This window comes from Xylaria bambusicola, assembly GCF_022495145.1.
Source record: "Xylaria bambusicola strain CBS 139988 unplaced genomic scaffold F5B22scaffold_94, whole genome shotgun sequence".
Classification (NCBI taxonomy): Eukaryota; Fungi; Ascomycota; class Sordariomycetes; order Xylariales; family Xylariaceae; genus Xylaria; species Xylaria bambusicola.
Window position 1 is genome coordinate 76566 of NW_025953647.1, and position 15376 is coordinate 91941.

The 15376-nt window shown below is 47.2% G+C and overlaps 2 protein-coding genes and 1 non-coding gene across 3 annotated transcripts; 1 reads left to right on the plus strand and 2 right to left on the minus strand.

The window, feature by feature from the left end:
- Positions 1 to 718: 718 nt before the first annotated feature.
- Positions 719 to 2633, plus strand: F5B22DRAFT_662726 (uncharacterized protein; the record flags this gene model as incomplete). The annotated part of the gene is made up of 2 exons (XM_047980468.1): positions 719 to 1924; positions 2001 to 2633. The coding sequence occupies exons 1-2, from the start codon at positions 1286 to 1288 to the stop codon at positions 2631 to 2633; spliced, it is 1272 nt and encodes a 423-aa protein (XP_047824909.1). The 5' UTR covers positions 719 to 1285.
- A 6985-nt stretch (positions 2634 to 9618) lies between these two features.
- On the minus strand, positions 9619 to 11577 carry F5B22DRAFT_578602 (F-box domain-containing protein). Its single transcript, XM_047973232.1, has 3 exons — positions 11170 to 11577; positions 10853 to 11106; positions 9619 to 10783 (listed from the first exon to the last, which is right to left on the minus strand). The coding sequence occupies exons 1-3, from the start codon at positions 11257 to 11259 to the stop codon at positions 9625 to 9627; spliced, it is 1503 nt and encodes a 500-aa protein (XP_047824910.1). The 5' UTR covers positions 11260 to 11577; the 3' UTR covers positions 9619 to 9624.
- A 2861-nt stretch (positions 11578 to 14438) lies between these two features.
- Positions 14439 to 14509, minus strand: F5B22DRAFT_t203. Its single transcript has one exon. It is a non-coding gene; the product is annotated as a tRNA-Gly (tRNA).
- Positions 14510 to 15376: the final 867 nt, after the last annotated feature.

Genomic DNA, 15376 nt, shown 5'->3' on the forward strand with positions numbered 1-15376 from the left:
TATAGCCTACATACCTAGGTAGGTACTTACTTGAGTGTCCACTACCTACCTATGTAGGTAGGTACCGAGGTGGTTTCAAGTAGGTACCTATGTAGGCAGCATGTTACCCAGTTACAACCCATAACCTAGGTACCTACAGATAAGTACCCGGCTCGCCAGGGCTGACGCAGAGTCAGGACTGCAGGACTGTACCTAGACTGTACCTCCTGTACCCACTATACCCACTACCCAGTGTACTAGAGTATGTACTTAGGTGTGCTAACCTGTCTGCCAAGGATGACCCATCAACCATGCCCCTTCCATCCACCAGGACACGGTAAGCCCCGCCTACACGTATATGTACTCCACCCCTACAGGCAATTCTGCAAAGCAACGACTCGGGCCTGATGGCAGCGAGCCTGAGCTCGCTCCTCGTCCGCTCACCACACGCCTGATACCTACATGCCCAGGTATGTACAAGGTTAGTCATTTGTACCTTACCTTAACCACTCGCCACTAGGCAAGCCTGGAGTATGCTCGACTCTGACGGCCTTACATTGCCTGGTGGACCGGGTAGCAGGTAGGGATGTAGGTAGTTGGGTAAGTGCCTGGGTAAGTGCCTGGATAAGTACCTATGTAAGAAGTAGTTAAGTACTCCTACCACTGCTACTAACTACTACTACCACTACTACTACTTATTTCTCTATTACCGCTTCCATCCATTTTTTGTAACTTTCCACTTTCCCTCTCCTTCTCTCTCTCGAGGTCTCTCTCCCGAGGTCTCTCTTCATTGGTGTCTTGATTCCTTCACACCTTCCTCTCCTTATTTTTCACCTCGAGCCACCGACCTGGTGCCCTATTCGAATCCCACCAAAGGGCCTTGGTCATGTTCGGGCACTCCTTCTTGCCTTCTCGCATAACCGCATCCCTACATATCGAACCGGTCTTGCGCAACTTCTCAATATATATTGTTGAAGTTGCTGAAGTTGTTAAAGTGGAAGTATAGAGGGAGATCAACTACCGGCCAGAGATAAACTCGAGGGATTATCTCACGTCGTCTATAATCTAGTGTCAGCCTGTAACCCTTGGTATTCTGGTCCTCGTCATGGTTGTCGGCTACGGCTGGATTTTGTTGGAAAAAAAAGGTTGTATTTGCCACGGGGAAAAAGGGCCGTGGTATATCCGCTCTGAGTCTTGTAATCTCCATACGCCGCACTAGGCCTCGCCATCCTACAGGACCCTAGCCTGTTCGGTTCGTCGCCCGCAGACCGCGAACTGGCGCTTCGGTTGTGTCCTTTGGTGTAGTATGGCTGGAGACCATCGGAACAGGGGACATCTACCTAGACACGACCATCACGACGACTCTCCATATCCACCAAGGCCTGGTGGCCAAGACCAACACTCCAGGGCGTTTCCACATCACGCTCGACCACAAATGGCTTCTTCTGGCACAGTGACCCTGCCAGCAATTCAGTCGCCTCCTCAAGACCGAGAAATGTACGCGCCGACCAATTGGGATCCAAGAGATCCAAGGACCTCCGTCTACGGCCCATCGCCGAGCGCTACCAACGGCTATCCGCCCCCTCCCGGTGGCGTGCCCGCCGGTCCTGGCGTATACTCGCCTGCGGGTGGTAGAAACCCTTATCCTGTTCCAGGTGCTTCCCACCAACCCTACTCTCTGCCACCAGTCCAAGCGCATCAAGACCCCAGGACTAGCTACCAGCCAGAGACACGTGCGCCGCCTTATTACTCTCAGAATTTTGTGCCGTTCAGTGGGGGGCCGAACGCTCACGAATACGGCTATCATCCAGACCGCGGCCCGCCTGTCCCCTATACACCGGAATATGCAAGAGGCGGCCCACCAGTCGGTGCCGTTATCTCCCATGGGCAGTCTGCGCCTAGGCAGCGGACTTCTATCGCATGCAAGTACTGCAGAAGGAGAAAGGTGGGGATTCACAGCCGTCATCATGACAGGGGCCTCAAATCTACGTAAAGGAACGGGATTACTAACGCGATTCTAGATACGCTGCAGCGGCTACGCCAACTCGCCGGGAGGGAAGTGTACTAATTGCATCAAAATGAACCAGGAATGTGTTTTTCAACCTGTTTCATCCACTTCATCTACCGCGTTTGTACCTGTGTCCGCATTGACAAATGGCGTTCCACCGGGTACGCAGTTATTTGGAGCATATGGCCAACCTTTGGGAGCAGGGCCAGCTAACTATCCCGTTGGGACAAGCTATCAAGCCAACACACCGCATTACGAGCAGCCGCTTCCATCTCCTACCGGGTCAAATAGTTCTTATTGGGAGGACAGGCCAGAAAATAGCAGGAGGCGTCACAGGATGTCTGACGAACACGGGGTCCGCCTTCCACCCCCTAGCACGTTCCCCGACGACAACTCTCGGCGGCGATCTCCTTCCAGCAGCAGTCCCAATCACTTGCAGCCTTTCCAGGTGACCAAACCTCAGCCGATTCCACATCAGGGTTTCGAAAATAGAACGCCTCCACCCAAGAGCAGCCCATCCGGTGCTACGGGTAGCAGTGCCCCAGGCAGATCGGTTATGAATCTGGAAAACATCATGAGTTCAAATTCTTCAGGAAGCGAGATCGACAAAGGCATGCTCGGTCGATTAAATCGTGGTGCGAAGTGATTGGTTTTACACTTCTCAGCATACTCTAATAGGAACCAGGAGTGGATACCACTTTTCCCGGGGAAATAATCAATTGATCTTCAGCCAGTTTGCAGGCCATCTGGCTGCAGCACGGATTCATGCTAGCTACGTTCCATTCGCAGAGGTCAAGAGGCTTCAAGGTCAAGCGAAAGTGGTCTAGGGAATATCCGTGAGCGATAACTTCGAAGCATAGCAACGAAAAGCAAAACGAGACCAGTTTGGAACAAAAGACGGCAGGAACTTTGGCCAGCCACACGACGGGCTTGGGTTATACTTATATTAGCGATGGTGTTGAATTATTGGGTTGTTGATAAATCTCGGTCACAACGCCCACGATAACTTCCGGGCGGATTATTCATTTCTAAATGTTTCTTTAATTTTCCCGGCAGGGTGGCGATCGTGGATAGGATGGGGAAAAGATTGACCTGCCTCACGGCAAAATGAACGACAACTGCTTAATTTTTCCTGCTAAATTCAAATTTATGGCTCATGATGGCGTTATTGAGGTCCATGGGGATTTCGAATCGGTACTATTCATTGGTCAAGTCTCATGCACACGAGGGAAGAAAAACACAGGCGACTGAACAGAGATGCGAAGAAGAGGATTCAGGGGCAGCATCTCTTTTTTTTCCTTTGTCTCCACGACCTTACTCATTTTGACATAAATAACCATTGATACCTTATAGATATTGCAATATAATTTGCAAAGTAATTGATTTTATGTTAAACATATGTTCGATTCAATTCACTAGTGACATTCAGTCGTGGAACGGCAAATCTATTCAGGTTGTTCGAGTGCTAATTTCTGCACCAAAGCCCGCATAATTCGAAGGCCATATCATACCAATACATGTATTGAGGAATGTTAAATCCCTACCCTGTTAGCATTAACCCGACGTCTCGGATCGGGTAGATTCCGCACGAACGACAAATATGCTTTCCATAACTGCGGGAGCATGCCGGACGTTTATTGATTATCTTCTGATCCGCATTCTAGACTACGAAGACCTACCAACCTTTTCTTGGAATCTCACATTTTCTGAGTTAAAGGGGGGATGGGATTATTTCCTGCTCGGGTCGGGTCAAAATCAAGGCAGTAAGCGCCGCTTTACGTTCTTCTGTAGCTGTTTTATTTTTACTTTTTAAATATAATCCGCCTGGTAGTCATCATATGCGCTGTGACCGAGATTTGTCGACAGTCCAATAAGACAACCCAATAAATAATAGATCAATACCATTGCTACTATGTACATACACAGTATACGCCAACCGTCGAGGTGAACTTCACCAGACCACCCATCCAATAAAAATTGGCCCTCCGTATCTCGCCCTCCCTTCCCTTCCTCGCCCCCCCTGCCTGCCCATCCATCCATCCGTCTTACTGCCTGCCACCCCCCATAAGACTAAGCTAACATCACTGCCTGCAGTTGATTTACTCGTGATTCAGTCCTTGTCATGTAGGGTTCGAAAGAAAAGAATGGTCTAGTCCTAGCCTACTACATAGCTCCCACACACCCTCCATCCCCATTGGCGTGTTCTTTGCTTTTTTCCTTTTTTTTTTTTTTTTTTTTTTTTTTTTTGCACGGGATTTTCTGCTAAATAACGTCCGATAGCCTATAGGTAGCGTGTAGCTGTTGTTTTCGGCGGGGTGTGGAATTTTTCGTGTCTGGTATAAGCTCGACGCAAATTATGTCCTCCCCCCCTTTTTTTGGCCTCTCTCTCATGCATACTGTATAGGCTTGCGCTCATTTACTCCAGAATAGAGCCTCAATGCTATTTCCAATACAAATATTTATACTCCTACAAAGGAGGTTTGGCTAATTTGTTAAGGATTTGGTAAATTCAGTGTAACTGGCGAACTGGTCCATGTTTGACGATTCATGTTTGCTAGCCAGCCCCCTCTCCGCCCCGTTCTCTCCCCTCCCTCCCTCCACATGGGTGCTTTGATTTATCTTACACAGTGAATAGATCGAATTCCTACACAATGGATGGGCGCTACGAACCGTACCGTACCGTGCCGCACCGTACGAACGCGATCGATCAAATACGAAACCTTGGTTCGAATATTATCCACATTCTAGACTTTGGGTCTATTACTCTTCCTCCCCCCCTTTCCCCCTCGTGCTCGCACCGGCACGACCCTAAGTTGGTTGGAAGGGAGGGCGTTACTAGTGATAGCAGGTGAGGAGGCCTGCCCACTGACTCGGGTCGATCAAAACTAGTCGACTGTCCGCTGGACTAATCTTTGTAGAAGACGGAATGTACCCGAGACCTTCGACCGGTCAATGTTTCCCGTAATTTGACTAAGGAGATTTAGATACATTAGTTCGGGTGGTTACATGTACCGGGCTCTTGGTTGGCCTGCAGTAGACTACGTATTTTCTCGTTTTCGTTCCTGTTAGTTTGTAGAGATCCCATTGTTGGAAGTCATGTGTCCCGATGGATCACAACTTTCTGGGTCCTTTCAGCTCGGTCTCTGCTTAGGATCAACCCGTGGTTTTGAGACGGGCTGGTAGAATGTAGAAAATTTTAACATCCGTGTTAGTTGTGTATATCATCGAGTTGATTACTTATGTTTATCTAGGGCTCATTAGGTGTAGAGACTGCATTACGGTATATTTCTATATGATTTTTGATGTTTCACGCAGGCTTGATGCTGAGGCTCGGGCTGTACAGAGAAATTAAGCTGTTAGAGCCTCCTAGTCGTCACATAAGTCTCGAGTAGGATGTTCACGGTATGAGGATGGAACTGTTCCATGACGCAATTCCGCTTTGTTGTACTCTAGCGACGCTGTAGGTGTTGGCATAGAAACGCCACAGGAAACAAGTTCTGGCGAGCTCATAAGTATGTCCGATCAAAAGTGGATTCTGCCTTGATCCCTAACTTCCCCCACTTACCGGCGTAGCAATGACATGATGTAAGGGAGAATTAAGATTTTGCTAAGTATCGTGTCTGCGGGTGGGATACACCGGGCCGTTGATACATGTAAGTGATGCCGTGAAGCATTCAAACCTAACTCTAATCACAGTGTTTCAAATTTTAAGTTTTTTTATAGTTTCTTAAGATCATGAATGTTGCCCAAGTTGCACTACGTAGATACTTGCATCCTCCCCTTTGTAGCTTCTTCTCGAGATCGGGACAGACCTGCAAATAGTCGTAATCATATGACGCGTAGCACGTTTTGGAGCAAGAGCCTGGTTTTTACTTATCTATCCCTTGCTTGATTCCTGAACTGGCTCGGGACGAGGCGCGTCCGTGAGTCGTTGTGAGGAATGCCTAGAAGTTGTCGTGGCGTCCAGCGACATGCCTAATCTAAAATGCCTAGATGGTGGCCTATAATTACATGTAGGTCTAAGGAACTTTACCCTCACCGCTTATCTAGGACATTAGACTGACTCATCGAAGGAAAAGAAAACAAACAGGGGATCTGACAAGACACATGGATCCTTTTGTGGCTCAGAAATTTAGTATGTTATACACTACGGCACGCTACAATTTGGTATAGAAATAGCCATGCCTCGTTGCAAAGTTCATCACTTATATTTGGCCGTTCAGGCACAACCCATCTCTGGCACAGACCTCGGTGTGACGTCTAACCTCTACTCAGTGTGGAATTGGTCAGACGGGCAGGATGGATATGCCTCCGAATGTTAAGCTATTTAGCAAAACACGGCTTACTCAGATAGACACTACCATAATAAGCCAAGTCTTGATATAGCTAGAAGGCAAGCCTCAGACCAGCAGATGGATAAGTGTAGAACATACAGTGCTGCAGGTGAATTAGAGTTTGTATGCAACCCTTACTCAACTCTGCTTCTGCATATGATGATGGGGAAGTCCGACAAGTAACACTACCACACTAGGGGTATTCTATCTACCTGGGTGGTCTTAGGTAAGGTCATGTACATTAGGAAGCTCATATAATAGGTAACTGGCTGGGAAGTGCAAAACCAGCTGAGCGACGATGTAAGCAACATAGCCTGAGAAAATCTTCAATGCATCAGATAAATGCATAATATACATTTGGGCTTTGTAAACCGTCGCTTAACAATTTCTCGAACACTCCGAATGGATATGCGTACAACCACCCGAACAATCATATAAGAACCATGCAACATCTCGATCCGCCAAGGCATGACTGTATGAGGCCCGACATCGTTTAGGTGCCGGATAGAAGGCTATATCCGCATATAGGACGTTAGCCCTCTAGTTTTCGTATCTGCCTTGATCAGGCTAACCAGCTTCTGCGTAGGAGTGCAGGCATACGAAAAGAGTTCTCAAATCAACATCGCCTTAACCTTGCACCCTATACAGCCCGCACTCACTCATAAGGTGTCGAGGCCCAGTTTCCAACATACTACATAAGTGATACTTCGACACGAAATGATACTACTCTCATGTAGTGACTAGACACTCTTCGGGGTTCTTCCCTGTGTATAATCCTAGCTGGGGTGAGGAGATATTCGATCAGCCTTGCTCAATGGATATCTTGCAGAACTCCCATACTAGCAGCCTCGCCAACTGCATGGAAGTCACCAATACTCGGACTAGAAGTCACTCACAGCTACATGGCTATTGCGACCATCGTCTGTATAGTTTTATTAGCAAGTAACATACTCGCTCGAGTGTTACGAGAATCACATGCCTCCATCGTGGACGAAGCCATACCATGTTGCTCGTACGACGCGCGGCGCCACATAGACTGGCGGCGTATGGGAAGCAGTCAAATGCAGCCAAATATATGTGCTGTGCGAAGTTGCGGCGGACGCGGCTCTGCAATTATTAGCCACGCGGCCTAGGCTGTGCGTAATTATCACCGATGGAGCCGTTAATGTCTTCGCGCAACAATTGAAGCATACCGTTGGCCTTATATTCCTTTATATTATTCACGAGAACCACTCAGGGTAGCACTGGAGACGATATGCTTAAGAACGTTTATGTCTAGACACCCTGTCAGCTTGGAACCGAATCCGGACCGGAATATCGAAAAAAGGAGATGAAAATGACACTGCATATTATATAGATATATCTAAGCTTACAGGTGTTTGATGGAGATCCTCTTGATACTCGAGTGCCTGTCAAGATTGCAACCATAAGGGTACTACTGTATGACAATCGTCGTTGCATGAAGGCTTTGAAGGCTTCGTAGCTAGGCTAGGATTGTACACAAGTAAGTCTCCTTGTTCGTAACTCTAGGACCGTGACATTGCCACGTACCAAAGTTATATTTCGGAAAACCCGGTTATATTGAAGCAATAAGCAGTTTACTTCATGTGATCTTGAGATAATAAACATTTAGATATATACTTGGAATAGCTCCTCGGCAGGCTTATTTAGAACCATCCTACTGACAATCCTGTTGGGCCGAGTGTTTGGATTGCTACTCTTCTTCGCCACGGCCTATATGTCCAGAGGGGGTTATCACAAGCTTCGTATTGTTTCATCGGTTCTAATGAGGAGACACTGTCGTGTTCAACGGAAGCTTCTGGAAGATCAGATTGACGGTTGATACTGTGCGTGTCAGCATCTATAGGTTGATTGTTATATGATAAATCTCTGATATTCGATATTGATAATCCCGTCTTATGTATCCGATCAAATAGTCGTTGGAATATGGCAAGGAGGGCGCATATCCAAGGTGGTGCTGAATGGAGTTTCACAGTGAATGAAAAGATTCGGTTTTCGTCGATCAAAGGTGGCTGGTAACCATTGTCTGTACATAGCCCTCTACATTAGTTGTATCTCATTTGACATATGTTAGTATTCTTCTTATCATACTAGTTACTGGTAGCCTCAGGAGTCGAAATAAGACGATGCCAGAATCCCGGAGACCAAATTTTGACTTGCTGGCATATTGAAGACGTAGGTAGTCATTTAAGTTATGTTACAAGCTTAGTACCTGCATGTTGCATGTTACCTGCAGGGTGGTCATTCTATGATGCTTTTGGGAGCATTGCGGAATCAGCCTGAGTTTTAAGCTAGCTGCTATACCTTCTCGAGGCCCACACGACCGAACTACTAAGAAGGAGGGTATTTTCTGTTATATTGAAGTAGTGTAAAGTGATTGGTCAGTCAGCAAGGGATTTAAGAAGTTTCGGGACTATCTTGTGAAATCAAAAGACTTATGGCTATGGTTATGGCTTCACGGAATTCAGCGCGTAGCACGTATCATACTTTTCGGTGAATACATTGCGTTCGTGATCTTATCATCAACTTATCCCCCTGCGATCGAAGCTATCTTTGAATGCCTATTGAAGTGTAGACTTGATCCATTTCTTTCGGCGTGGGTGCCTTAGATCAACATTTGTAGTTATCTACTTCAATATGTCAGACTCGCTAGAATGTGCGGGAAACACCAGCCAGCATGGAAGAGGACTCAAGATCACCAGACAAAAAAGGTAACAGACCAATGGTAGGGACACGCACCACCAAAACTACCTCTATATTATAGTATATATAGGTTATGGGTTCCTCGACTAGGGTTACTGCTTGGATTCACCCCGCACTTAGGGAGGCAATGATGCTGAGCTGAGGTTCTTACTCGATGCTGCCGTTGACTTTATTCTGACTGTCGAATCGGACAAACATGGCAGTCGATTGCCTGATAACCATCTTGTGACGCGGTATACATGACATTAATCTTGACGGACGATTAACGACGTCTTCACTGTTTTCTCCTTTACACCACCCAATCGATTTTGAGGCTTGGAGTTATTCCTCTTGCCATGAATGCCTTCTGTATTATCTCATTACCCCTTCATTCTAGTATCTAAGAATAGAATCGACCCTCCACTGTGCAACGGTAAATACCTACCCCTAACACCGACGCAGGTAATACTCCAGGTTTCAGGGGCGCGATCCGCTGCTTATTTCCTTATCCTATCGCACCGATATAGTTCTCTCAGTATCGCCTCAACGCGCGATTTCATGCTGGTAACTAGGTGTCATCCAGCCTAGCATCGCGACGACTCAAGACACCCGTATCGGCGATTTCTCGTAAACAGCAAGGCTGTCATCTTGCTTCTTTTCCATTACGAAGCACCTCTCGGCGTGGACGCCGCGGCTACCTAGCTCGCGCCAACGAGCAGATAAGCGACGCACCATAATCGGCTTCCAGTCTCCAATAATGATGGTGATGGAGCGCCACGGTGTGGACTTTTTGCTGTGAAGGAAAGAGAATATCTGCATCGCCTTTTCGTGGTCCAAGTCGTTGCTCGTCTTAGCATGCTTGAAGGGATTCACGACTGTTTGTGTATGGAGCGTGAGGGTGCCGAGTCGGCGAAAATTACACAGCGCCAACAAAAAGTCCTGCTGCAGCTCGCAGCGCTTCGAGTCCATATCGATCTCAAGGGTATGGAGATTATTCAATGTCTGTGACATGGTTATTAGATTGTTGAGGTCAAGTGTTGGACAATGACGGTCTTCGTCAGAAAACCCCGTATAGTCGCGAAATCGGAGACTCTGCAGGTTTTTCGCATGTTGTAATATCCCATCAATAGGGAATGACTCTATGTCGCATATTGTCTGTAAATCATCGAGCGCTTTGATCTGTTTAATCAAGGCGTATTGGCCTCGGGTCGTATCTCGTGGTCTATTAGGCAGATGCATACTAGAATCATCTAGACGCAGTGTTTTCAAATGCCGAAAGTCTGTGAACAACACCGAGTTGAGGAACGGCCCCAAAGGCACGTCGACTAACTCAAGATGTCGGATCTCGGAGAAGTCCCAATGCCGCCGGACGGTATTAGGGCCGTGGTTCCAATCGTAGGAACGCAGAGAGAGGTCCCGTAATGGCGGCAGGCGTTCGTTTCCACGCAGTTCAAACCGAGTCCCCTGGCCCCTATCGTCGTACCAAAACGTCTCTAGCCGTGGCGAGTTAACAAGCAGACCTTTCAAGCTCTCAACACGAGCAGTAAGCGGAGGGGTCGGCGTGGCCGTCTTGAGAGACACGAGGACGCCGGTCGGGATTGCCTTCAAATATGGATTGCCCTTTTCGGCTCGAAAATCTCGTAACGGTAAATCCTCAATACACAACTTGAAATTGCTAGATTGGGTGTAATGCGGAGGGAGAATGTCTGTGGGTACCCAGAAATCCCCTTTGTGTAGATCATCTCGCACATAGCGCCAGCTGTTCCAGGGTCTCTCTTCAGCTACGTGATCAATGGATAGCTTCCGGTAAGGATATCTTAGCAATTACCTTACAGATGATAATCTCTTCATTTTATCCAAAAAGCTTTTGACATGCTCGGCATTGAGATCACTCTTAACTTTTACGTGTCTTGTATGGGCACAGACATTGGAGACGCCTTCGGGACATTGAATTTCTGCTTGAGGAGCTACGATATACCGTGTTAGATGGAGTGTGTGGTATTTCATAGGTGTAGCAACGGTCTTGAATCGTGTTGAAACCAGTCGTACAGCGCTCAGCGACCTCAAGTCAGCATCTCCTAACTGAAGAGGCAATATTAGCTATATCTTTCTCATTCCACGTTCACCATCTCGAAATGCATCTACCTGTTTGAAGATTAGAATGAGAAGCTCCGTGCTGAGGTTGTCGAGAGACCATCTCTGATGAGACTGGTGGCTGGCTGCAGGTGTCGCCATCGGCTATTACCATTATCTGAGTCCTTACGGCTCACGGAGAGAACAAGTGATGGGAGGATGGGAAGCGGTTGCTCGTATCACACATGCTGCAGAATAATATTTGGGCAAAAGCTACTAGCGACTATTTATCACTAGGATGGGGTCGGTGACCGCGCCGTTTCGACAAACGGGGAAACCACTGCGCCCGTCCCATGGCGGGAGATCGAACCAGGACATGACGCCTTCTGGGCCCTGACCGTTAATAGCTGGTGAGGTTCAAAGTTGAGACAATGGGGACGGGAGCCAGGGTCTGGGTCGAAGGCGAGGCGAATACTACTGTAACCGTTTGACCCCCGTTGACAGCTCAGCTAGGCCGTTTTTAGGCAAAGTACCGAACTCGTGCCCATGTAAGATCTACCTACTACCTATGTATGTAGGCGAGGTTTGCGCCAGACGGGCCAGTTAGATACTATTTGAGGCATTGCACGGCCATTGGCAAATGTTGAGATGAACGAGTATCCTGAGATACCTGACGTTAGCAGTATGGGCAGGCGAGGATTCAGCTCTATACACGTCAACAGTAGATACAGAATAGAGCCGAGTTTCGGCGAAGACAGCAAAGCTTGCTTAAGAAGTCATTTCTAAATAGCGATAGGTTGGTTTGTCAATCTACCAACCACTAATGAGCTACTGAATACTCACCCATGTCGAACCTGCATCACGACCAAAGGAGCGGGAGGAAGCGACTGACCAGACCGTTAGAATACTTATCAAACAGATCCATGCGTATGCAAATTACACGACACGGAAATGCAGAAGACCCTGGGATGGCGACGTAGTCGGGGATAGGAATAGCTCTATTCCTTGTAGCCAGCGCAGACAGTGATAGGCGTGCAATTGGCCCACTCGCAAGAATGTCCCGAAATGGTCGAGTCGGGCCGCCTGAGTGAGAAAGTCGGCTTGCATCGTGAAAAAGTCCTTTTCCAACATTGTTGCCCCGCCTCCTTCGTCCTTGCCCATCCGGTTGCTTCACGTGTTCGAAAACATGATGCGATCGAAGAGAAACATGTCGGCGTGTTCTCATAGCCGCGATTGGAGAAAACTGGCTTGATGCTATTACAACGGTTTTTCTGCGGGTGCTAGGAGATGGAGCATACCCTAGACAGACCTTAGGCCCCCCAAGTCCAGGCATATCATGTCCTCCCAAACTAGTCTCGATCAACTCATCCCCGGCATTTACAGACTTCCCATTGGAAGAATTCCACACATATGTAGAAGCCACAGTGGTGAAGAAGGAGCTAGTTGGAAAGCTGATCAACCATCCACCTGAGTCGCGGGAGTACTGTTGTTAGAACTCGATTCTCAGCGCTACAAATAATAAACGCTTGATGGGGCGCCGTTGTTCACAACCTAAGAACCTACTCGCCTCGCCTTTTTTGTATAGCACTACATAGTAGTGTCCGTGCCGCTGCTGCAAAGACCTACACGAGAGGGTCTGGCTGGTAAATTGATCCTATTCTACCATGCTCACAATATGCTTGGTATGGCCAACTTCTGTCCGCCATGTAATATTATCTGGCACCAACAGCACGTCATTGCAAATTCAAACGAGCAGTTACCGAGATATATGTCTCAGCCGTCGATGTTATCTGGTCATCATAGTTGGTTTCAACACGGTACGTCGAGAGAGGTATACAGACGTATATACGTATGTACATACATATATATGCTTACCTACTTAGATGCAGAGTCGTCCCCGGACAACCAGACAGACCCCGCGCCGACTAACTACTAGGCTTGGTCTATACGAAGTCTTATCTGAAGTTATTAGTATGTGCCAACAGTTTATACCCAAGTCATTCAAGTATTTCTAGGCGCAAAGACATTGTGGAGCACCCCAAGAACACATTGGTGCCTATTATAGCTGTCCAAATCACCCGATTAGGCAATTTGGTACAAGAGCCATCAGTTCGTGATGCGTCTGTCGTGTGTGGTTGAGGTACCAGACCGCATCGGATAATTAATTTCGAAAGGTGGGCAAGTATTCGAGTAAGAAATATGCAACAAGAACCGGTCCTGTCATAATACCCCAGGTAGTGTATAAACCTCTGCCGCGCCACGTTAATGCCGTCCTGCCAATCGCATCAGCTACCTGCATTTTGCTCTCATGGTAGGTTCTGCACTAATGCACCAACAGCCTTTGGGGGTTTGTAATGTGAGATATCATGTCATCTATTGGAAGCTAGATCTAGGATGTACGTGAGATTCACTCATCGCCCAACAGCACGACCCCCGTGGCTTGCTTAGCTGTACAAGAACTTCTGCATCCCTGTGCTCCCCTGATGCCGTGCGGTGATCATCTCAGTGCCACCTCAGTGCTACCCGGTCTTTGACTTCGTCGTTTCAGAAACACTGGTATGGTAATCTGGCAGATATAGTAGTTCGTCTGATAGGATACGACAACGGCTGCTCCCAAGCAATTATATCAATTCGCATCGCCGAAATACTGAGCTAACTGGCTTGTTTTTGACACCGAAACTGCGGAATGAAACCGGCACGATAGAAGCCACATTGATCCCACCAGATCACAGCATCGAGCATGTCCCATCTTATAACCACGCACACCTGAACAGCCTGTCTGTCTTGGTTATGACAGGCAGCACTGTCGATCAAATTACCCAAAATAAGCAAATAGATGTCCACTCCGTCACCGAATGAGAATGCCCGAACATAATTAATTAGTAGTTGTTACATGTATTCTTTAAGTTTACGCCTGCGTCGGTTTTCATCTTGGTTTATATCACTTATCAATCAATGTAAGCAGAAATTTGAAATAATCAAGGCGTTGTGATGACTTATTCCACTCGACTGAAGGTTACAACGGTGTGCTTGGTAGTTGCACGAAACTTCCTTTCAGCAACCGGTGGAAGGCTGATCGCTGAATCCTGAAGCAGGTGGCCGATTTATTGAGTTTCGTGTCGTGGAGCATTGCACCTTCTTCACAGGGCGATTATTGATCCGTCAGTCATGCCCGACATCGGTTAGTGTCCGGACCAGCCTATCTTCCTCTAAACCCAGTACCACAACCATTTCATCTGAGAGAGAAGGAAAAAAAATCCAGTTAACGGAATCTAGGTGGTTTACTATCAGCAAACTGAAGATAACTCCGGAACCGACGCATGTATAAGATAGAAAAAGAATGCATCAGCCGTGAATCGAACACGGGGCCCATCGATGGCAACGATGGATTTTACCACTAAACCACTGATGCTTCAGAAGCGAAACACCTCATCATTGGTGAAAATCGAGTTGTAAAATTTATTATTATTATAATGAGAACAACGGGCAACAGCATTCGTAAATGCTGAGCTGCAAGTATTCATAGTTCACATCTCCTTGATTAACAGATTAGGTACTCTTCCTATCTTGGTGCTCATCAAGCCACAAGGTGCAGCATAAGTCCAAAGAGGTAGTCATGACCGATCTACGAAGCTATGCCGCATTCCAGAATCTCGATATTATGTTGTACGAGCTAGATGCGTGGTCGAAGATCTGGGCGTTATATATAACCGTCTCTTTCAATGCGATGCAACACTCGGGAGAGGTAAATATATTGTCATCCCCCCTACCCCAACCTGAGCGTAGATTTCAACTTGGGTCGTGCTTCAACTGGGGAATGGACTATTGATGCCATCGGGGACTATTACAATATATATTCATAGACTAAAAGTAGAATCGTAGTTGAAAGGTCCCTTCGGTCTCTCGACAGCTAGTGGCTTCTCCCCGTTTTTGATTACGTTCACCGTTTCATACAGGGGTTTGTACAGGGCTCGGGATCAAGACTATTCACTGCTAGGTATGCTAAGATCCTTGGCCATGAGGTCTCTTCTTGGTCTTAGCGGCTGACTTTAACTCTGTATACAACTTGGTACGGCCTTTGCTAACCTCCGCTGCCCCTGAGTATATTTCAAGCGAGCGAAGTCTGTATGACTTCGCTTTGCGGATGTGCTATTGGGGGGGGGGGGGGGGGGGGGGGTTGGGTTTTCAACAAATTCAGAATTAGAGGTAATCGATGTGCATTTTTACACATACGCTTTCTAGTGTAAAAGGTATTACAATTTATCATTGTGATTTATTT